General features: G+C 51.8%; 1 protein-coding gene across 27 annotated transcripts in view; it reads left to right on the top strand.

The window, feature by feature from the left end:
• Nucleotides 1-21,725, top strand: part of NRXN2 (neurexin 2) — a 115,516-nt gene that overhangs the window by 8,085 nt on the left and 85,706 nt on the right. For 11 of the 27 annotated variants that reach the window (XM_039470726.2, XM_010348261.3, XM_074401644.1 and 8 more), the window contains exons 1-3: nucleotides 1,518-2,311; nucleotides 15,286-15,303; nucleotides 20,486-20,515. In XM_039470726.2, coding sequence (XP_039326660.1) covers nucleotides 1,594-2,311; nucleotides 15,286-15,303; nucleotides 20,486-20,515 — 766 coding nt within the window. In that variant the 5' untranslated portion in view covers nucleotides 1,518-1,593. Of the gene's footprint in view, nucleotides 1-1,349; nucleotides 2,312-3,091; nucleotides 3,306-3,348; nucleotides 4,641-7,797; nucleotides 8,085-15,285; nucleotides 15,304-20,485; nucleotides 20,516-21,725 lie in introns of those variants that run through there. The other 16 variants (XM_039470727.2, XM_039470729.2, XM_039470730.2 and 13 more) reach the window with 6 other exon arrangements.

Raw genomic sequence — 21,725 nt, 5'->3', positions numbered from 1 at the left:
GACCAGCCTGGCCATCATGGAGAAACCCCATCTTTTTAAAAAAAAAAATTATTAAAAAAAAAAAAGAGAGAATAATGGGACTTCTCAGAGTGATTAAGTAAAATGACATTTGTAAAAAGGCTCAGCATCCAGGGCTCTGACAAATGCTGTTTGGATTTGGAATTTAATTTTCTGTCTTTTTTTTCATTTCTCCCCACTAGGCCACCTTTCTCCTCTATTACTTTTCCATCTCTGTCACTTTTCAGTCATTTCCTCTCCTTCCTCTTTCTCTCCTCCCCTGCTTCAGTCTTTCACTGTCTCTTCCTAAACATTAGTCCCAACCTGCTTCTCTCTCAGGCTTCTCCCCACCCCCTTCCCTCCCTCCCTCCCCAAAATAAAATCAATGCAATATTCAGGAGGGTTGTTGGATATAAATAATTACGACTTGGAGTTTAACGAGATGCAAATTCCCCTCCCCGGCGTGGGGTATAAATTGCTCTCTGACAGCCCGTTACAAGGGTAATCATTTCAGAAAGGCAATTTTATGCAAATGAGCCTGCCTGCCTCCTGGTGGCTCCCCCAATCTTGGTGAGGAGGGGGGCAGAAGGAACTGAGGGGTGAAGAGAGCCCAGGTAGTGGGGCCAGTCCTGAGGCTAAGGGCTGGGAGCTGGAAGTTGAGAATGACAGACATTTAGCTTCAGAAAGGACCTGGCCTGGTGAGGCTGGGGTCTTGGAAGGGATGAGCGTGGTTTTAGGGGAACTAGAGACAGAACTGGATGCCTGTGTCCCTGCTTGGATGGATAGGGCTTGGGGTCTGGGTATCTGGGTCCTGGCTGGCTTCTTTCCCTTGTCCCCTTCCCAGTCTGGTTGCCCTGTGATACTATTGACGAATTGGCATTTAATTAATCCCAATGAATTATTTAGCAACTTCATTATCCAGTATGAAGAGCTGATGAGAGGAACCGTGGCTGGTGGTGGGAGCCAGGCCTAGAGGTTGGGCGGTTCGGAGAAGGGCCTGGGGTCATTAGGCGGAGCAGAGTTCCTAGGCCTCGCCCAAAGAGCTGGCCTTGGTCCTGACACCCGGGTCCTTTGAGAGGGTGAGGCCGCGGGCAGCTGGGTTGGGCTCCTACCGGGCTCGAACATGTCACCTCTCCGCTGTCCACATCTCGAACCACTGCTGCTCCTACTGCGTGCCATCTCTCCCAAGTGCTGGCCCCCGGAGTCCGTGTCTTTTGCCTCGGGACCCTCTCCAGGTCAGGGCCTAAGTTCTGCAGGGGAATACTCGGGTGCCTGCTGGTATGAGGGGGGAGCCCAGCACCGACAGCCCCTTGGAGCCCCTCATTAACCCCTTCCTCTCTGTTCTCCCGCAGGCATCCTTCCCCGCTCGTTCGTCGGAGCCCGCGGCGGGGGAGGGGCGCTGCCGCCGCCGCCCGAGGGAAGCCGGCGCCTGGGCCTCTGCGCGCCTCGCCCCGCAGCCGGGCCCATGGCACTGTGAGCCGGCGAGGGAGCCCCGCTCGTCGCGGGGAACGCCCGGGCCCCTCCCGCCCCATGCGCCCGCGGCTCTGAAGCCTGAGCGGGGGCCGGGGGCCGGGCGGGGCCGGGGCCGCCGGAGGTATGGCGCCCGGGAGCCGGTGGCGGCCGCCGCTGCTGCTGCTGCTGCTGGTGCTGGCGGCGCGCGCGGACGGCCTGGAGTTCGGCGGCGGCCCAGGGCAGTGGGCTCGCTACGCGCGCTGGGCGGGCGCGGCGAGCAGCGGCGAGCTCAGCTTCAGCCTGCGCACCAACGCCACGCGCGCGCTGCTGCTCTACCTGGACGACGGCGGCGACTGCGACTTCCTGGAGCTGCTGCTGGTGGACGGGCGCCTGCGGCTGCGCTTCACGCTGTCCTGCGCCGAGCCGGCCACGCTGCAGCTGGACACGCCGGTGGCCGACGACCGCTGGCACATGGTGCTGCTGACCCGCGACGCACGCCGGACGGCGCTGGCGGTGGACGGCGAGGCCCGCGCCGCCGAGGTGCGCTCCAAGCGGCGCGAGATGCAGGTGGCCAGCGACCTGTTCGTGGGCGGCATCCCGCCGGACGTGCGCCTCTCGGCGCTCACGCTGAGCACCGTCAAGTACGAGCCGCCCTTCCGCGGCCTCTTGGCCAACCTGAAGCTGGGCGAACGGCCCCCCGCGCTGCTGGGCAGCCAGGGCCTGCGCGGCGCCGCCGCCGACCCGCTGTGCGCGCCCGCGCGCAACCCCTGCGCCAACGGCGGCCTCTGCACCGTGCTGGCCCCCGGCGAGGTGGGCTGCGACTGCAGCCACACGGGCTTCGGCGGCAAGTTCTGCAGCGAAGGTGAGCCCCGGAGAGCGGCCGCCAGCGCCTGGGCGCGGGGGTGAGGTCCCGGGGCGCCCCGTGGGGCTCGGGGCCTGCGGGGGTGCCTGAGGCCGGGGGGCTAGCCGCGAGGACTTGTGAGTGGGTGCGAGAGCGCCAGGGCGGCGGGGACGCGTGTCCGGGCGACGGCGCTCGTGGGGTTGGCGGTGGGCGGGGCGAGCGGGCGTGGCCGGCGCGGGCGTGGTCAGTGTGAGTCCAGAGGCTACCTGCGGGCAGCCTGTGTGGTCAGGTTCTGAAGGGGCTGCTGAGAGTGGGGCGCATGAAGCCCCGTGGGCCTGGTGGGTGAGGGGCTGTGAGGCGCTGGTGAAGGTTTGTGGGTGAGGTCTGCGTGGATGGGGCCCATTAGAGGCAGTGGGCGGGGACCATGAGGCCCCTGAAGGGCAGTGGGTGGGGCTATGAGACAGGGGGCGGGACCTCGTATGAGGCCGTGAGGGGCTGTGAGTGGGGCCGGCATGGAAAGGCCAGTGTGGGCGGGGCCTACGAGAAGGAGGCGGGGCCCCGCGTGAGACCGCGAGGGGCTGAGTGGCGCCTGTGTGGAACGCCAGTGTGGGCGGGGTCTGCGAGACAGGGGTTCGACCCGGTGTGGGACCGTCAGGGGCTGTGAGTGGGGCCTGTGTGGAAAGACCGGTGTGGGCGGGGCCCACGAGGCAGGGGGCGGGGCCGTGTGGCAGGGCCTTCGGAAAGGGGGCGTGGTGGACAGTGGGCGGCAGTCTGTGAGGGTCCGCCCGCGGCGGGCGGGAAATGCGGCCTGGGCAAGCGCAGAGGGATGAGGGCCTAGGTGTGAGGACGCCGAGTGTGAGGAGAAGGGCCCGATGGGGATTCCGGGGCAGGCGAGGGAGAATGGGGATTGAGAGGCTGTGGGCAGGAAGCGAGTGCTGCTTTTTCACCACGGAATCCTCAGAGCGCCTCCGAGAGTAAAGGGAAACCCAGGGAGAGGGTGGCTGAGGCTTCTCAGGTTCCTGACGCGGAGCGGACGGTTTGGGTGAGGGGCGGAGATGGCGGATAAGTGTCTCCCGATGACAGACCGGGCATGGAGCCCCTGAGATTGGTGGGAGATTGGTGGGCTGGACGGGGCGGGGTGGGACCCGGGCTGTGGGGCTGAGTATGGAATGGCGCTGGGCAGGGAGGCTCGCCGGAGGGAGGTGCCCGAGGCCGAGAGTCTGGCCCGGAGGGTGAAGCGGTGGAGCGCGGCCCGGGCCGGCTGCGTGTCAGGGGCTGAGGGAAGGAGGGGCTCGGAGGAGCCTCTTCCACGAGGGTCTGGTTGGGCGCTGGGGAGGGGGGTCCCCCAGCGCGTCTCTCGGCCCCGCTTCCCTGTTTTTCCAGCCCGTGTGTGCCTCAGGCCCCTGGAGCTGTGGGCCACTCCCCTCGCCCCGCTAGGAGTTGTGGGCCGCTCAGCGGTTGTGTGTGTGTGTGTGTGTGTGTGTGTGTCTGTGTGTGTGTGTGTGTGTGTGTGTGTGTGTGTCTGTCCTCCCAGAGGCACAGGCTTTAGAGGGAGTGTGTGCATGTGCACGTGTGCGCCTGCAAAACGAACGTGGCCCGGGACTGCTCTGGGGACAGGTGTCCTGTGGCTGGTGCCTGTGGACACCCTGCAGGTGGGGCCCTGGGTGTGGGAAGCCTGCGCTTTGGAGAGTCGTTTGCCCCCCGGATCTGTAGTTGTGATCGACAAATACCCCCGAAAGGTCTGGGGATTGTTTTCGTGGGGTAATCGGTACAAGGTTGTGGGATATGTCATCAGGAACTGTGCGTCTTTAGTTAAGCTGACACCTTCTCACCCTTTCTCCAAGGAGTTCAGGTGTTTCCTAAACTGTGAAATTCTGTGTCTGTGTGTTTGCCTGTGTGTAGAGGCCGGCAGTCTGGCACTGTGTATTGGCTGTGTGAACGGGTCTGTTTGAATAGCAGCGTCTGCAGACGGGAGCCGAGTGCCTAGTAGAGTGAGTAGTTCCCGAGCATGACGGTGTCTGCGCATGTGCCTCTGTTTTAACGTGAGGCCTCAGTAAGACAGCTGGAATGTATGAGGACTTTTTCTTTCCAGAACCTTAATTTGATCCGCTGGTTCCTCTGTCTTTCTCCCAAAACCTGCCTACGAGAACAGGATGAACCATCCCTCTAATTCGATGGAGGGAGAGTTCGAGCTTTGAGCGGTTAGGGTAACTGGCCCCTGGTCTCACTGTGGCTGAATTGGTCTTGGGTGTATGAAAATTGCAGCCAGAGACACCCTGGTCAACCAGAGCCCTTGTATCCATTCTCTGAGAGGATTCGCTGGCCAGAGGCTTCCAGTGAGCCAAACAAGGTGCATGCTCCTGAATACCGGTTGTGTGGTTGTGTGTTTAAGATGTGTTTGGGTAACTGTGTGAGAGGGATGGATGTGTGTATAATATGGCTTGGTGAATGTTTGTATCAGCTGTGGTGAAGCCGTGAGAGATGGTTGAATATGTGTATCTGATGCATTTTATGCGCGCGTGTGCATGTGTGTGAGATTAATGTAAGAAAAGGGAATGTGAGCCAGGTGGAGTGGCTCACGCCTGTAATCCCAGCGCTTTGGGAGCTGAAGCAGGCAGATCATTTGAGGTTAGGAGTTTGAGACCAGCCTGGCCAACATGGTGAAACCCTGTCTCTGCTAAAAATACACAAACCAGCCAGGTGTGTTGGCACATGCCTGTAACCCCTGCTACTTGGGAAGCTGAGGCAGGAGAATCACTTGAACCTGGGAGGTGGAGCTTGTAGTGAGCTGAGATGGTGCCACTGTATTCCAGCCTGGGCAACAGAGCAAGACTCCATCTCAAAAAAAAAAAAAAAAAAAAAAGAAAAAAGAAAAGGGAAAGTGGATGCCAGCTGGTAGAGGCAGGGTTGCCTTTGTATATGTGGTATGTGTGTGACATGTGTGTGGTATCTGTTGAGAGAGCAGTGCTTTGTGGTAAAATGGGAGGGTTGTGTCTTTATTCATTTCTGTATTCCCAGCACCTAATGTGTTACTAGGCATTTAGTGGGTGTTCGATAAAGATCTGTCGAATGAATAAGAGATATTAATAAGTAATTGAGAGAATAAAGGCTTGGGGCAAAGCTGTATGTACATATGAAAACATGTATGTGTATATTTTCAGATATATGTTGTGGGTGGGCATGGGAGTTGTAAGCACTGATTGCCTCTGGAGATGATAGGCACAGCAACAACCCTACTGCTTCCCTTCTTTTCTCTCCCCACTCTGCAACCTCATTTCTTTTTCTATTTGTTCCTTATTTCCTAGGTAGCGTTTATAATATCCTGTGCTCATTATACGTCGAGTACTTTCTCATCCAGTCAAGGAGGAAAGGCATGGGCTCCCATTGTTGGGTATTGGGATGGGGAAGTAAGACTTTAAGGGGAACAGGCCTGGCTCTTGATCTCTGAGACTGCTCTAGTGGTCAGAATCCTCAGGCTTCCCTGGAGTTACAGTCACTCATCATCTCTACTGTGAGTGGTTTCCAACTCTTTCTGAGATTGAGGACATTTTTAAAAGTCAGTAATTCACAGTACCCCTTCCAAAGTAGTTATTTTTGTATCTGTTTAGTGTGAGTATAAATGACTCAAAGCTACTGTGAATTTGGAAAAGCCTTTAGATGCCTTTGATGTTATATTTGCCATTGTGGTTAATAAAATATACATTAGAAAAATGGTTTTAGCTTTATATGCAAGATGTTTCAATCTGCCTTCATGTTTGGTGTGCATACGGATTTGTGCATCCTTTGGAATCCCTCCTGCTTTCCCAGGGTCTGGGCTTACCCATTGATGGAGAACTTCCATGCCAGGAAATTTGCTTTTTTCCCCTCTCTCTCTCAGGGATCTGGCCACACATAATTGAAGACAGAGCTCAGCAGGGGTGGCCGAGTCTGTCTCCTGTTGCTGATTGTCTGCCAAAGCTGGGATAGAGTAGACTGGGATCTTGCCATGATTTGCATGTCAGTGTTTACTCATGTCACCTGTGTGTGTGGAGAAGGGGCTGAAAAGTGATCAAAGAGGAAGGGATGTGCAGGCATGTGTGTGAGTCCTCAGGTGGAGTGATGGTGCAGGTGTTTAGGACACTGTCAGGCGTATACTATTTGCTCAGGAGAAAAATAGGAAGCTAGTCGTAATGTGTGTGCTTACAGAGAGGTAGACACACGTGTCTCATGTGTGTTTTGTGTTTGTTGGTGATTTAATTCCACAGGTAGTCATCAAGGCTCCTTTGTGATAGGCTGTGTGTTGGGGGCTGCAGTGGAGTCAGAGATGAGTAAGATCGACTCTGTGCTCTGGGAGTTGACTGTTAAATTTAGGAAGCAGATAAAAAAAAAGCTGTCCAGTGTGTTGTTAAGAGACTGCAGCTGGGCACGGTGGCTCACACCTGTAATCCCAGCACTTTGAGAGGCTGAGGCGGTTGGATCACCTGAGGTCAGGAGTTCTAGAACAGTCTGACCAATATGGTGAAACCCAGTCTCTACTTAAAATACAAAAATTAGCCAGGTGTGGTGGTGCACGGCTATAATCCCAGCTACTTGGGAGGCTGAGAAAGGAGAATCCCTTGAACTCGGGAGGCAGAGGTTGCAGTGAGCTGAGATTGCACCATTGCACCCCAACCTGGGCAACAAAGAGCGAAACTGTGTCTCAAAAGAAAAAATAAAAAGGAGAGATTCTGCATCCAGACTGTGACTTTATACTTAAACTCTCTCTGTATAAACAGAGAGAGTTTATACATTTTCTTTATGTATAAAATGGGCATACACACGCCTATCTTATAGGTTTGTTGTAAGAATTAAATGAGCATCTGCTATATAAAATTAGTGAGCAGTAAACGGCAGTTTTTAGTTTACAAGTGTGAAATGCATGCTGTTTACAATTGGCCTCAAACATTGATTAATCAGCTTGGTTGGGGAAGGTCATTTGAAGCAAAGGAACTGGTATGAGCAAAGGCATGGAAGTGGAGAAATGTACATCATATCTGTAGAGGGCACCAAGAAGTATAGGGAGAATAGCAGAACCTAAAGCAGGAGAAGCAGGTTGAGGCCAGGTCTTGGTGATCTGGCTTAAATTATTTCACTCACATTGAATGCTGATGGAGTACAGTGTATTGGCAAATGGAGCCACAAAAGAATTTTGAGCAGATAAATGGATAAGGTAAGAGCTGTACTTAGGGAGTTGGGAGTGAAGTGCAGAGGGCTTATAGAAGACAGAATTATGTAGTGAAGAAATCAGTTGGGAGATAGGTCAGGCAAGAGATATTGAGACTCTGAGCCTTGGTTGTCTTGGGGAGTGGCAAGGAATGGTGGTGGCAGTTGTGGTGGCAGTGATTGAAGGCCATTGCTGAGACTGAAACTGTAGGATTCTTCCCCTTGGATGTGAAGTGGGAGGAGAGGGTTCAGAGATGATGAAGTTTCAGATCTGCACGGTTGGAAGGTTGGTGGAGGGGTGAGAGGAAAGGGGGGTGCCAGGAAGGGGAGCAGTCTTGCCACAATAGATCATGCTTGTGTTAAGTAGTGGTACCTCTTGACATTCCAGGTGATTGGGAATGTGAGACCAGAGCTTTGGGTTGAAGGTGAGGCTGCAGATGGAGCCATGTGTGTGTATAGTATTTGAAGCTCTGTGATCAGATGAAGTGGCCAAGGAGAAGGTGAGGAAAATTGAGCAGAAGACTTCAGAGGAGCAGATGGCTGGGAGAAGGAGGAAGAGTAGTAGTGGCTGCAGATCCAGCAAAGGAGCAATTAGAACACAGAGAATTAGATGGTAAGTTTAAAGGAGGAGAGAGGCGGGATTTGCAGCCATTGAGCATTTGCTGGGTGTCTTCGATGTTTTATCCCATTTAGTCCTCATGATCACCACATGAGGATAACTTTCACCATTTCACAGAGGGTCAAAGAAAGGCTCAGAGGTGTAAGAGCTGGGATCTTAGCCCTGAGCTGACTCAAGAGCCCGTTGCTCCCTACCTGTCTCCATGCTGCCTCCTGAAAGGAGAGCTGGTCAATTGTTCCATTGATTGCCTGCATTTGGTTTGTTGGGGCTATTTAGGGTCCAGGTTTTATCACAAACCAGTAACTACCATAAATTCCTTGGGCCACAGTTTCTCCCTTAAGCCAGTGTGTGCTGAGGGTGTTCCTGTGTTTTGTCAGTCAGCTGTCCCAGCACAGAGAAAGGAGAATGGAGATGGAGCAGGAAAATCTCAGTTTTCCAAGCTTTTGGAGAGGAACTCATCCCAGAGAGCAGGGCGTTATCCCATTAAAACACACAACTAACCCACATTTAACACATTTCAGATGGAAATCTCTTCATAATGTGTTGCACACCTCTCTGCCTCCCTAAGCGTAATAGCTGGAATGTGATTTAAGTTTTTTCAGGTGACTCAGGGTGGTCGTGATTTCCCTCAGGTATTATGCCAAACTGTCATGCAGTGGTTCCTTCACTGAGGTTTGTCCCTGACTGAGATGATGCCTGACTGCTGTACTTTTGAATTCTTATATTAGCTTTTTCTATTTTTTCTATCTCCACCCTTATGAGGAGTTGTCAGGTAGCAACTGACACCTCTCTCTCTCTCTCTCTCTCTCTCTCTCTCTCTTTCTCTTTCTGTCTCTCTTTCTCTGTGTGTGTATGTGTATGTGTGTGAACCTAGAAATCAGCATTCCTTGCTGTTAGAATTGTGTGTCACTAACAGTAGGTGGACTCTGGTTAGGGCCTGAGGCTCTATGAGAAAATAACAGTTCTTTTTTATTCCTTTTTTGTGGAAGTAACTTTATTGAGGATGCAGTTTTACAACTCAGCAACTGCTTCTATAGAGCAAGGCTACCTTCTAGGCAGTGTGTGGAGAGTAGCCAGAAAACAGCAATTCTTTTTTTTTTTCGAGACGGAGTTTCGCTCTTGTTACCCAGGCTGGAGTGCAATGGCGCGATCTCGGCTCACCACAACCTCCGCCTCCTGGGTTCAGGCAATTCTCCTGCCTCAGCCTCCTGAGTAGCTGGGATTACAGACACGCGCCACCATACCCAGCTAATTTTTTGTATTTTTAGTAGAGACGGCGTTTTACCATGTTGACCAGGATGGTCTCGATCTCTTGACCTCGTGATCCACCCGCCTTGGCCTCCCAAAGTGCTGGGATTACAGGCTTGAGCCACCGCACCCGGCCCCAAATAGCAATTCTTAATTGCCCAGGTGTTAGATGTATGTTTTGACTGTTTAGAACCTTTTCTTTTCCCTTTTGTTCTGGCCTTCATCACTGTCCTTGATATCAATCTGTTGGATCTTGAGTTTGTTGGGCAAGACATACCATCTATGACACCATCTCTGTCCTCTGCTGAGGCAGTAAAGTCTTGTGTGTGAAAGTCAAGCAAATGAGATCACCTATGTTGGGGTTATTCTGTCAGCTCTAACATCTAGTACCTGTGGTCCTGACAGTTTCTGTGGATAGAAGTGGCTCCAGGCAGAATGGGACAGGCTTCTCTAGAGGGTGGTATAGACAGCAGCTGCTCTTAGAACCCAGAGACATGCTAGATGCCTCTAAATAAAGATGGCAAAATGAGTAAGAGTATAGGCTGCCATGGTTTGAACCTAGCTTTGCTAATTCTTAGCTATGTGAACTTGGACAGTTAATTTATCCACATTGTTCTTCAATGTCCTACTCAGTAAGATGGAGGTAATATCGTTGTTGTAAGAACTAAATGAATTAATGTATGAAAATCCTTTACAATGCACTGGGCACTATTCTAAGTGATCAATAAATGGTACTACGGTTATTAGCTCTAGTCGTCAGGGAAGGCTTCAAGGAGAAGGTGGGACTTGGCCAGACCTTGAAGAAGGATGACCGAGTGTGAGTTATAGTGATGGAAAGGAAAGGGCAGAGCTTTTGCACCAGGAGAACAGCCTACATGAGGAGTATAGGAGATGTGAATTGAGTGAGCCAGGGCATGGTGAAGAGACCAAGTTGGTTGTGCTTTGTGGTAGATAAAATCAGAACCTTAGATTAGAATCAGTTTCTAGAAGTCTTACTTCCAAGCTAAGCATGTAGCCCACTGGAAGTGTTCAGCCAGACAGATTGGGTTTAAATTTTGACTGTGTCTCTAACTAGCAGTGTGACCTTGGATAAGTTACTCCTACTTTCTAAGTCTTGGTTTCTTCAGGTCTAAAAGGGAGTGATAGTAATATCCATTCACAAGGTAGCAGGGGTGGGTAGAGGAACGATGGACATAAAGAGCCAGGCACACCCTAAGTGCTCAGCATATGCGAAGTGTTATTTTACGATTCACTCAACAAACTTGGGAATGCCTTTTTCTGAGTCAGGAATCGTGTAAGCAGCTGGATATAGAGAGATGAATGAGGCATTGTCCTTACTTTTGGATATTTCACAGTCAAGTCAGGAAAGACATGTTGAAACGGTTGCAATAGCGATTCAATAAGAGAATTAAGAATAGAATGTACATTTCTAGAGCTGGCACAAAAGAGGAAGGCTAGCTCTCCTTTGTTTAGAACAAAGACAAATGTGTAATGACCTGGATTTTTTTTTTTTTAATTTCTCTTGTTTTTATTTTTTTAGAGACAGGGTTTTACTCTGTTGCCCAGGCTGAAGTGCAGTGGTACGATCGTAGCTCACTGTAATCTCAGACTCCTGGGCTCAAATGATCCTCCTATTTTAACCTCCTGAGTAGCTGGGACTACAGGCACACACCACCATGTCTGGCTAATTTATTTATTTCTTTTTTTGAGGCAAGGATTTGCTCCATCATCCAGGCTGCAGTTCAGTGGTGTCATCACAGTTTACTGCAGCCTCGACCACCCAGGTTCAAGCGATTCTCCCACCTCAGTCTCCCAAGTAGCTGGGACTACAGACATGAGCCATTACACTTGGCTAATTTTTGTATTTGTTTGTAGAGACAGGGTCTCCCTGTGTTGCCCAGGCTGGTCTCAAACTCCTAGGCTCAAGTGATCCTCCCACCTTGGCTTCCCTAAGTGCTGGGATTATAGGTGTGAACCACTGTAGCTGCCCTTGACCTGGGTCTTAAAGAAAGAGTAGATTTTTGAGCCGGGCACAGTGGCTCATGCCTGTAATCCCAGCACTTTGGGAGGCTGAGGTGGGTGGATTGCCTGAGGTCAGGAGTTTGGGGAAAACTCCATCTCTACTGAAAAAATACAAAATTAGCTGAGTATGATGGTGCATGCCTGTAATCCCAGCTACTTGGGAGACTGAGGCAGGAGAATCACTCGAACCCGGGAGGCAGAGGTTGTGGTGAGCCTAGATTGTTCCATTGCATTCTACCCTAGGCAACAAGAGTGAAACTCCATCTTCAAAAAAAGAAAAAAAAAGAAGAAAAGAGAAGATTTTCTCAGCCAGCTATATGTGAAGAGTGTTTCAAGCACAAAGGAATATTATGTGCAGAAACGTGGCATATTATAGAAACAGGAAGAAGGTGGGGTGGCTGCAGCCTGGTTGTCGCAGGAAAGGAGGTTAGAGGAAGGCACAGTCAAATTTCGGATGAAATTTTCTGAGAAGATTTGACTTTAACCTACAGGCACTGAGAAGCTTTGAAGAATTTTCAGCAGGGTTGTAACACGGCTGGAGTGAACCACGTTGTGTGCTGTGGTATATGAATTTCAGGGTGAAAAAAATGGCTGTTCGTGGCGTCATCTCAGAGGCTTACTAATGTTCCAAGGAGATGGACTGATCAGGGCCTGACCTCACCAGGACCTGACCTGGACGGTGCTGGTGGAAATGGAGTATGATAAAGATTTCTAGGAGTTTAGTTTTGTTTTTAGGATTTTAGAAGGTGGAACCAACAAACCTGGTGATTGGCCTGACAAAAGGAGCAGGTGCTTTCTGGGTGCCTAACTTGATCAGGGAATTTGCTGGTGTGGGGGGAGGGTTATAAGGCCCACCTTAGACATATTGAGTGTGGGAAGCCCATGAGACACTCAGAGACAGCGGCTTTGAAGGCAGATGGGTACATAGGTGAAGGGCACAGGAGAGAGGCTTGTATTAGAAATGGTGAGAAGTTCTGATCACAGCAGTATTTAGTAAGGCATACCTATGCCAAGAGGGCCAGGCTGGGGATGGGTCGGGAGACTGACCAGGAGGTTTGCAGGTTTCCAGGCACAAGGGATGAGGCCAGAGGCTATGATGACCTAGGATTGCAATGGAGGAGGGCAAAGGTGATTCTGTGCTCCTGGGCGTGTTTCCTTCTCTGTACAGAGGAGATAGATAGCACCGAGCTCAGAGCTGCAGTGAGGCTAATGTGTGATATTGCATGTGAGGGTCAGTATGGTGCCTGGCACATAGCTAATGGAATCTCCGGAGCCTGTGAGGGCAGTGTGGAGCATGTAGTGGGAGCTCAAGCAGCATAGTTGAAAGCAGGGGCTTTGTGAAGCATAGGGGAGTGAGCACTTGGTTGTGGGAGTGCAGGCGTCGAGAATGGCATCAGTGGTGGAGTTTAGATGTCAGAGAGTTGACGGAGCAATTGCATTGCTGGGTGGACACGTGGTGATACAGGACTGGCACTGAGGGAGGAGGCCAGGACTGCCCATGCAGGTTTGGGAGTCTCTGCGTACAAAAGTGAGCCATCACTGAGGAGAGCAAGGAGAAATGAAAGGAGTGTGGAGGGCAGGGGCCAAGCCCAGAGGAGCTCGGGGTAGCAGGTGAGGGACATAGGTGAGTCAGCAGAAAGCAAAGAGCAGCAGAGGAAGAGAGGTACATGAGTTTCTAGGTGGTGTCTCTCCAAAGCCAGAAACAAATCAAGCCTGGTTGTTTCATCTTCCTGAGCTTAGCATGATGTACATTTCTGGCAGATGGAGATATTTTTTGAAATATCTGCCATATTGGATTATCTAGAAATCACCATGCCTCCTTATTTGCACAGGTGCTGGTGACAATTGTGCTGACTGACCAGGGTCTTAGCATCCTGGAACCCAAGAAATCCCTGCACAGCAGTCTTCATGAGAGCCAAAGAGTTTCCTGAGGGCCCCTTCATTAGCCAGCTTCCCCCATAAATATAATGTAATTCAGTTTACTTAAGAAAACTATTGGAGACACAGCTTTTAGATGATGCAGCTGTCAGGTAAAAGCATATAGAGAAATGTGTTTGTAAGACATGTTGACATGGAAAGGCTGTGTGTGTAGGTTTAGGAAATGAGAGATAGAAAGAGAGCTGTGTTCATCGCCTGCTGTGTATCTTTTTTTTTTTTTTTTTTTTTTTTTGAGACGAAGTTTCGCTCCTGTTACCCAGGCTGGAGTGCAATGGCGCGATCTTGGTTCACCTCAACCTCCGCCTCCTGGGTTCAGGCAATTCTCCTGCCTCAGCCTCCTGAGTAGCTGGGATTACAGGCACGCACCACCATGCCCAGCTGATTTTTTGTATTTTTAGTAGCGATGGGGTTTCACCACGTTGCCCAGGATGGTCTCGATCTCTTGACCTCGTGATCCACCCGCCTCGGCCTCCCAAAGTGCTGGGATTACAGGCGTGAGCCACCGCGCCCGGCACCCGCTGTGTATCTTTAGCTACTGGAGTCACTGTGGGGTGGTGGTGTGTGTGTCTAGTATTATGTAGTAGGTTACTGTGCAGGTATTGGTGCTTGCATTCAGCCTGTGTATGTGCGTGGATTATGGAGGTGATATAAGGTATGACAAATGACTGGTTTTTTTTCGGACTTTAGCTACCTCTCCATGAGCGAATGAACAGATACCACCAAATGAGGTTGGAGGTAGGAGGAGATAGTGTGTGCATGTGTGAGTGTGTACTGAATAGTTGTGTGTGCATAAGTGTGTATCCAGGGGGCTGCACATGCAAGTATGTGTTTCCCCATGGGTTTGTGTGTTTGCAGGTTGTGCGGTTTCCTACTTCCCACCTATTGCTTCATCTAAAGGCTCCCAGGAGGTGAGCACATGGCAAATGTTTGGAACTGGGGGCCTGTCCATCTACTTACAAAGCAAACCAGAGCCCAGCCTGCTTGAGGAACTATAGCTTAGTTCTTCCTTCCTTCCATCTCTTCCTTCCATCTCCCTTTTGACCCATTTGGTGAGCTCAAAGGCCAAGCCCAGGCAGGGCCCTAATATGTGAGGTCTGCCTGTCTGAAGGATGTGGCATGGTCTAGATCTGGGCCCACTGTGGTCCACTGAATTTGGACTCTCTTCAAGATGGCCACTAGTGTGGCCATCCAGCCTGGGGGCCCTTGGCCTCATCCAGATGTTAAGAAGACATTTGTCCTAGAACCAGAATCAGAGTCAGAAGAGGCCTCAGAAACTATCCAGCCTTCCCCTCTCATTTTTGTAGAAGAGGCAATAGGGACTCAGGTTGAGTGAATAGGAGGAAAGTCACACAGTGCTGTATGGCAGAATTTTGTTTGCTCACTCTGTGTCCTGATGTCTTTTCCCCCCTCGGAGGGTCAGGGGCTGTAGGTGGTTGAGTCCTGTGTGCAGAGGCTTTAGATGTGAGTTGTAGGAGACTGTGTGTGTTCTGCTAAGTGCCTATGTGTGTCAGTGTGTCACTGAGCATGAGTGTGTCTCTAGTGAGCCCTGTGAGACAGTTAGTGGCATGAGTGTGTCTCCATCTGTCTCTGAGATGCAATGGAATGCAGTGGGGGAGCCTCTCTGGGGAAGTGGGAAGCCTGACTGCCACTCCTGGCTGTGCCTCAGATTCTCTATGTGACCTTGAGTGTGGTCAATTCCCTGTCCTGGGCCTTGGTTTCCTGAAATGTTACTTGAGGCTTGGGTGTGATGGGTACTGGCTGACTGTGTGTGAGGTTCTGACTCAGGGGCAGCTCTGTCTCTGCCTCATCCCCAACATAGCGCTGTTTCTTGAGACCTAGGCTTTTTATGTTGGGTGACTCATGTCAGGGCCTGGGTGGGCTTGGACTCCACATGCCCCTTGGAGCCCCTGTTCATGGTATCTTTGCTAACAGCCCTCCTTTTTCTTTTCTCTTTGCCTCCCCCTTCTCCGAACATCACTGGCTGCAGAGGAGCACCCCATGGAAGGTGAGTGAAGCCTCTTGGTCACTGGGGTAGTGGATCTGTTGCCATGGGATCCTATGTGAGGGGCTGTTGTTGGCTACCAGAGGACTCCCTTTCCTGCCATGTTAGGGCTCCTCTGGAGAAGGATGTCTGGGGTCCTCCCTTGGCCGCCTCACCCCGCTCTCTTGCGTCCCCTCTTCATTGGTTTTAAGGGGTGGGAGGCTGCTGATTGGCCTTTCTTCTCCCTTTTCCTCTCCAGGCTGGAGAGGGAAAGGGAAACTTAGGGAAGAGATGAGCGATGGGGGTGGAGGGATGGGGCTGACAGGATTCTGAAGTGCCCAGAAGTGAGTGGGTAGACACTGTTTAGCCCAGCCCAAGTTAGGAAGCTTAGAAAAGCAATTTTGCTATACAGTGGGGCAGGGTGGGGTGGGCCTGTTGCCCCAGAAACCTGTGCTTGGGAAGAATCTGCCCTGGAGTCTGGTGCCACTGCTTCAGGGCTCAGGGGACTGGAGTGGAGTACACCGGCAGAGTAGGGGGTCTGGGGTGTGTGGTGGGGGCAGCTTCTCTGCCCCACTGTGACCAACACTTGACACTTGTGGCAGGCCCCTAGCCACTGTACCACAGGTTGCTAGGTAGGGGTGGTCCACTTCTTCCTTCATCCAGGTCAGAGGACAAGGATGGGGTGTGTGCCTCTCTCTGAGGTTTCTCTGTCTGTTCTTTCTCTATCTCCTGTTTTGTTGGCCTCTTCTTCCTCTCCAGTTTTTGTCATTACCTCCTTTTCTCCAAGACCCTGTCCCTGGACCATGTGCCTCTCCTTCCCCAGATTCTCTCTGGGTTTCTGTCATTCTCTGACTCTTTCTCTCGCAATTTGGCTTTTCCTTCATTTCTTTTCCTCCTCTGGGGTGGGCTGAGAGTAGGAAAAAGGTAGTTCTGGCTTGAAGGCTGTGTTGAAGATGAGCTTACATAGCCACCATGAAGAAGGCAGCAGAGCAAGCATGAGGTGGCATCCCAGTCCCTTCTCCTGGGAAAGTGGAGTGGGAGAGCAGGGCCTCCCTGTGGAGGAGCAGAGGAATGTGCCAGGGATATAGTAGTCCTGGGAAAGAAAGGCAACAAGAGGCTTTTGGCTTCAGCGTGGGGCTAGAACCCATTTTTCCTTGTGATGTCCATGGTCTGACTTGTCTCTTTTGGATGTCTCTTCTCCCTGGGGGTCCTCAGGTCCCCTGGGCCTAGTAGGGAGGTGCGTGTGCGTGTGTGTGTGTGTGTGTGTGTGTGTGCATGCACATACATTCATACAGTTCTGCTGGTCTATGTGTCTCTGTGCACACCTATGGATATATGCTGTGTATGTGTAACATGGTTTTGTGTCTGAGTGCGTGGGTGTGCTGTGAGCCTCTATCGATGCATATGTGGTGTGCCCACATTTCTGTTTGCCTATGTAGAACATCAGCATCTTTGTGTGTCTGCATCTGTGTTTGCATCTCTGTGTGTCAGTGTTTACCTCTGTGTGTGTCAGAGAGAGAGAGAGAGAGAGAGAGAGAGAGAGTCTGTGTGTCTGGGTGGACGCAGCCTTCTGAAGGCTGGAGATAAGATTTAGTGCTGATGTGACTTTTACTTGCTCTTGATGTCATGTCTCCTCCAGAACAAAGGGAGAGACGGAGGGAGGAAGAGAGAAAGGGAAAAAAGGGTGGAGTGGAGAAAAAAAAGGGAAGAGAGAGATGGAGGAAGGAGAGGGGGTAAGTGAAGGGGTGGGAAGAGAAAGCCTCAAGTCTGAAGCTAGAGGGAGGGGCAGGAAGTGGGAACAGCTTGGCCAAAAGAAGAAAGCCAGAGGGGCACTTGGGAAGGATTCTGGCAGGAGTAGGGCAGAAGAAAGGGGCTGATGGACAGGGACAAGAAGGGAAGCCGGGCTTTGGGAACCCATGGGGAAGGAGGCCTGCGGATGCCACCTTGCCATTTCTTTGGGTGGCGTGATAGTCTGCTGGTTTAGTTGTGGCACTGTGTGTGCCTGCATGTAAGTGGCTGTGCAGGGCTGTGTATCGGAGGCTGTATGTGTGTGCGTATGTGTGTATACACACCTAGGAGTCTGACGCATCTCTGTGTCACTCCGTGACATGTCTGTGTGCCTGCTTGTCTTGTCACCCATCATCATCTTTCTTCTTCCAATGGTGGTTCTCTCTGGGGTTTCAGTAGGAGAGTTAGGGGATGAGACTGAAGGTGGGGAGGTGGGTTTAGCAGGTGTTGGTTCCACGTGGGTGGGTGGGAGGCCTCCTCTGTGGCACTGTGCTCTGGACCCTGCAGCTCCCCTTACATATCTAAGGAGTCCTCTGTGCCTTCACCCTCTTTCCACTCGATACTATGCCCAAGGCCTAGCTTTCTACAGGAACCCTGAGATCCTGCTCTACAGCCCCGCTGAGCACCTCCTTTTTCCTCCCAGCCTCTTGTGGCAGGGCGAAGAGACCCAGAAGCAGCCAGATAAAGTGCCCTAGGAAGGGACCCTTGGCTATGCCATCCATCACTGCCAGTCTCTACTCCAGCGGTGGGAGGAGGGGCTGATGCCACAGGTGGATGTGGGGAAGTGAATACCCCAGTGGGGCTGGGGGCCAGGAGAAGGGAGCAGAGATTTCAGATTAGCAGGGAGACTTACTTTAGGGAGAAAACCCTCGGGCCAGCTGGGGCTGAGCCAGGGGTAGACAGGAAGGGAACCAGCCTCCCCTTCACCAAGATGGCTGGTGCTGTCACGCTTGGGGGAGCTGAGCAGCTGGTTGCCGTGGTGACAGAGGGAGACTGCCGAATGCTAATGAGGCTGGCAAGGAGCTGGGCAATGGAAGGGTCTGGGAGAGGGAGATGTGGCTTCCCCTAGCAGCAGTCAGACCTGTGGGGGACAGAGGGTGGGTTCACAGGGCAGCTGGCTCCTGGGCTGGGGGTGGGCAGAGGCCTGGATTCTCAAGGGTGGGAGCCTGAGAGCAAGGCTGCTTCTGACAGGGAGAGTCAGATGTGGGTTGAGGGCTCTGGGTCTGGGTCCTGAATTTGGGGGGTTTGGAAGGAAATGCTGGTAGTTCTTGGGGAAAGAGTTGGTGGCAGAGTAGAAAGGTATTCAAGAGTAAGGAATGAGCATACTCAGTTCAAATGCTTGGGTCCTTACCTGTGTCATGGATAAAAACCTACGTCCTCCCAAGAGGTGTTCTGTCCTGAGGCTGCCCTTAGCAGCTATGGCCTTCTCCCCTAAGTGGCCTCAAGACTCAGAGGTGGGGAGAAACCAATGCCACCTCAGAGAGATGGGGCAAAGAGGGCAGTGTGAACCATCTGGCCATGGGGTCCAGGCCTTCAGCCCCCGGCCATGTGCTTCCTGGCTTCCTCTCTGCCTTTCCTCCTGGAGCCCAGGCATCCTGACCCATCCAGCTTTGTTTCAGAGATACTTGTAACTCTTTAACCTTGCTACTTCCATCCTGGCCCCAGCTTTCTATCCCTAGGGCCAACATCTCATTGGCACAGCAGTGGGGCTTGTTTCCAAGGGTGACAGTGGCACCACAGGGCTGTTGCCTTTCTACCCTCTTGGCCAGATGCCACAGGGGAGTCAGTGGGATTGCTGGGGGGCTCTGAGGTCTGGTGGAGCTGGCTGGCCATCTCAGGGAGCCCTGGGGTCTCAGCCCAGCTGTGGGCCTGGTGGTGCCAGCCTCTCTAGGAGAGAGCTTTCCATGGCTGGTGCCCTTTGGGGACTGGGGTACTGATCCATTGATCCAGATTCCTTCCCAGTAAGGCTGGGGAGGGGTACTTCGGGTTAGGGCTGACAAGGCCCTCTCAAGGGGACAGTGTAATCCTGGGTGGAAATCCTAGCTGATCTTCCTCTCAGTCCATTTTCTCTTTTCAAAATCCAGATTTTGGGTGATTTGAGAGAGGTTTTGACCAGAGAATGGGGGTCTGTTATTTATTTATTTATTGAGACGGAGTCTTACTCTTGTTGCCCAGGCTGGAGTGCAGTGGCACGATCTCCACTCACTGCAACCTCCACCTCCCGGGTTCAAGCGGTTCTCCTGCCTCTTGAGTAGCTGGGATTACAGGCGCCCCCGCCCCCACCACGCCCAGCTAATTTTTGTATTTTTAGTAGAGATGGGGTTTCACCATGTTGGCCAGGCTGGTCTCGAACTCCTGACCTCCTGATCCGCTCACCTCAGCCTCCCAAAGTGCTGGGATTACAGGCGTGAGCCACCGTGCCTGGCTGGGGCGGTCTGTAATTTATGAATAAAGTCTTTGGACCTCTTGGAGAGCTGGACCTCCTCCATTGGGCCTTGGCTGTCCTCTTTGGACCTTACTGTCTGAGAGCTCTGACCCCAGTCTCTCTGTGTCTCCCTGGAGTCTACCTTCTCCTACTTGTTTCCTCTCTTTAACTTTGTCCTCTCGAGCCCCAGTTTTCTCTTAGAACCCAGGTGTGCAGGGTCCCTACTATCCATACAGAGTTTATTGAGAAGGGTAGCTGGGAGGATTAGAACCCAACAGATGTCCTTCCAAACCCTGCTTTAGTGGGGGATCTTTTTAGGCCCAGATTCTTTGTACCCCCCATCTTTCCCCCTTTTCTGTCAGCATCCTATGGGTAATCGGGATTAGGGGTGTTGGAGGGTTGGAGGCCCCCTTGCCTGCTCAATCCCATGCTAACAGGACACTCTCTCTCTCTCCAGGTGGCTTTGATTTTTGTGTCGTGTTTTATTTTTTCCTCCATCTGAATCGTTTTTTCTCGTTGACCGTTTTTTTTTCTCTCCGCCTCCCGGAAGAAAAAAAAAAAGAAAAAAAGAAAAAGGAAAAAGCAACCCTCCCAGCCTAATGCTTCTCCTCCTTTTCCTTTTTTTTTCCGGCAAGAAGAAAAAAAAGAAACCAAAATCTCCTCTCCCCCATGCAGCGACTCCCTGCCCCCTCCTTCCTCTGGTTCTGCTTGTATCCCTTTTACCCTCTCTGATGCCCCTAATCTCTCTTTCTTTCTTCCCCTTGTGCCCTCCACCCTCTGTTTCGGCATCGGGCCCCTCTCCTCAGCTCCTGGGCTGGGGCTCCCCCCGATGTCTGTCACAAGTTAAAAAGGGTTTTTAAATTGTGGCAGCTAAAGCTTTTTTCTCCCTTCTCTCTGGCTGATTTTGATGACTCTTGTTTTCTTTGTTTCTTTCTCCCTTTCTTTCTTTTTTCTTCTTTTTTTTTCTTTCTTTCTTTCCTTCCCCTTTCCAAGGTCCGGCTCACCTGACGTTAAACAGCGAAGGTATGGTTTGAAGTTTTGGTTTGGTTTGGATTGGATTGGATTGCCCCTAACCTGCGCCTGGATTTTCTGTTCTTCTCCCTGTCCCTCCCCTGTCCCCTTCCCCTCCTCCACCTGTCCTGACACCTTCCTTCCTTCCCTACCCTCTTCCTTTGCTATTTCTTAATTTTATCGGGGGGTGCTGGGGTGGGAGTGGGGACTTGCCCTTGTCTGTGCGTTCCCCTCTCCCTTGCCCACCCTGAAGCACTACATCCACCCACATCTCACCTTGGTTTCTGACATCAAGAGATGTTTGAACTCCTGCCGTTGTCTCCAGTCACCCTTTTTTTTGCGTTTTCCTGGTATTGTATCTTGCTTTTTTTTCTTTCTCATGGTGGTGTTTGATTTTCTTCCATTCATTCTGATCATTCTTTCTTTTCTTTGGACCTAAGTAACAAGAGAAAAGCATGGGCTGGAGAAAGAGGGTCTTAGGCAGTCTCATCACCCTCACCCTGCTACTGTGGGATGCCCCCATCCATGACGAGATGGGACATGGGAGGAGAGGTGCAGGGCCTCTCCCTTTCCACAGCACGCACTCCCAACCCCCTGCCCACCCGCATGCCTTCACCCTTGTGTTTTTTGAACGTCTCTTTTTTTTTTTTTTGAGACGGAGTTTCACTCTTGTTACCCAGGCTGGAGTGCAATGGCGCGATCTCGGCTCACCGCAACCTCCGCCTCCTGGGTTCAAGCAATTCTCCTGCCTCAGCCTCCCGAGTGGCTGGGACTACAGGCATGCGCCACCATGCCCAGCTAATTTTTGTATTTTTAGTAGAGATGGGGTTTTACCATGTTGACCAGAATGGTCTCGATGCCTTGACCTCGTGATCCACCTGCCTTGGCCTCCCAAAGTGCTGGAATTACAGGCGTGAGCCACGGTGCCCGGCCTTTTGAACGTCTCTTAATCCTATTTGACAGATGATGACATTGAGGACCAGAGAGATGAATTCACTTGTTAGTGATTCCATAGACCTAATTGGTGAATTGAGAGCCCTGGTATTAAGCAAACCTGGAGACAGAACCCAGGAGTCCTGTCTGAGCTCCTCCAGCTCTGGCTTCCTCCAGTGTTTCACTGTCACTGATTCTCTCTGAGCTCGAGGTTTTGGCCTTCCAGATCCTTTGGCACTGTTGGACCTGCCCAATTCAGCTCCCTGTTGGGGGATCATCTTACAGAGGA

This window comes from Saimiri boliviensis, chromosome 6 (genome assembly GCF_048565385.1).
Source record: "Saimiri boliviensis isolate mSaiBol1 chromosome 6, mSaiBol1.pri, whole genome shotgun sequence".
Lineage (NCBI taxonomy): Eukaryota > Metazoa > Chordata > Mammalia > Primates > Cebidae > Saimiri > Saimiri boliviensis.
This window is presented reverse-complemented; position numbering and strand designations above follow the sequence as displayed.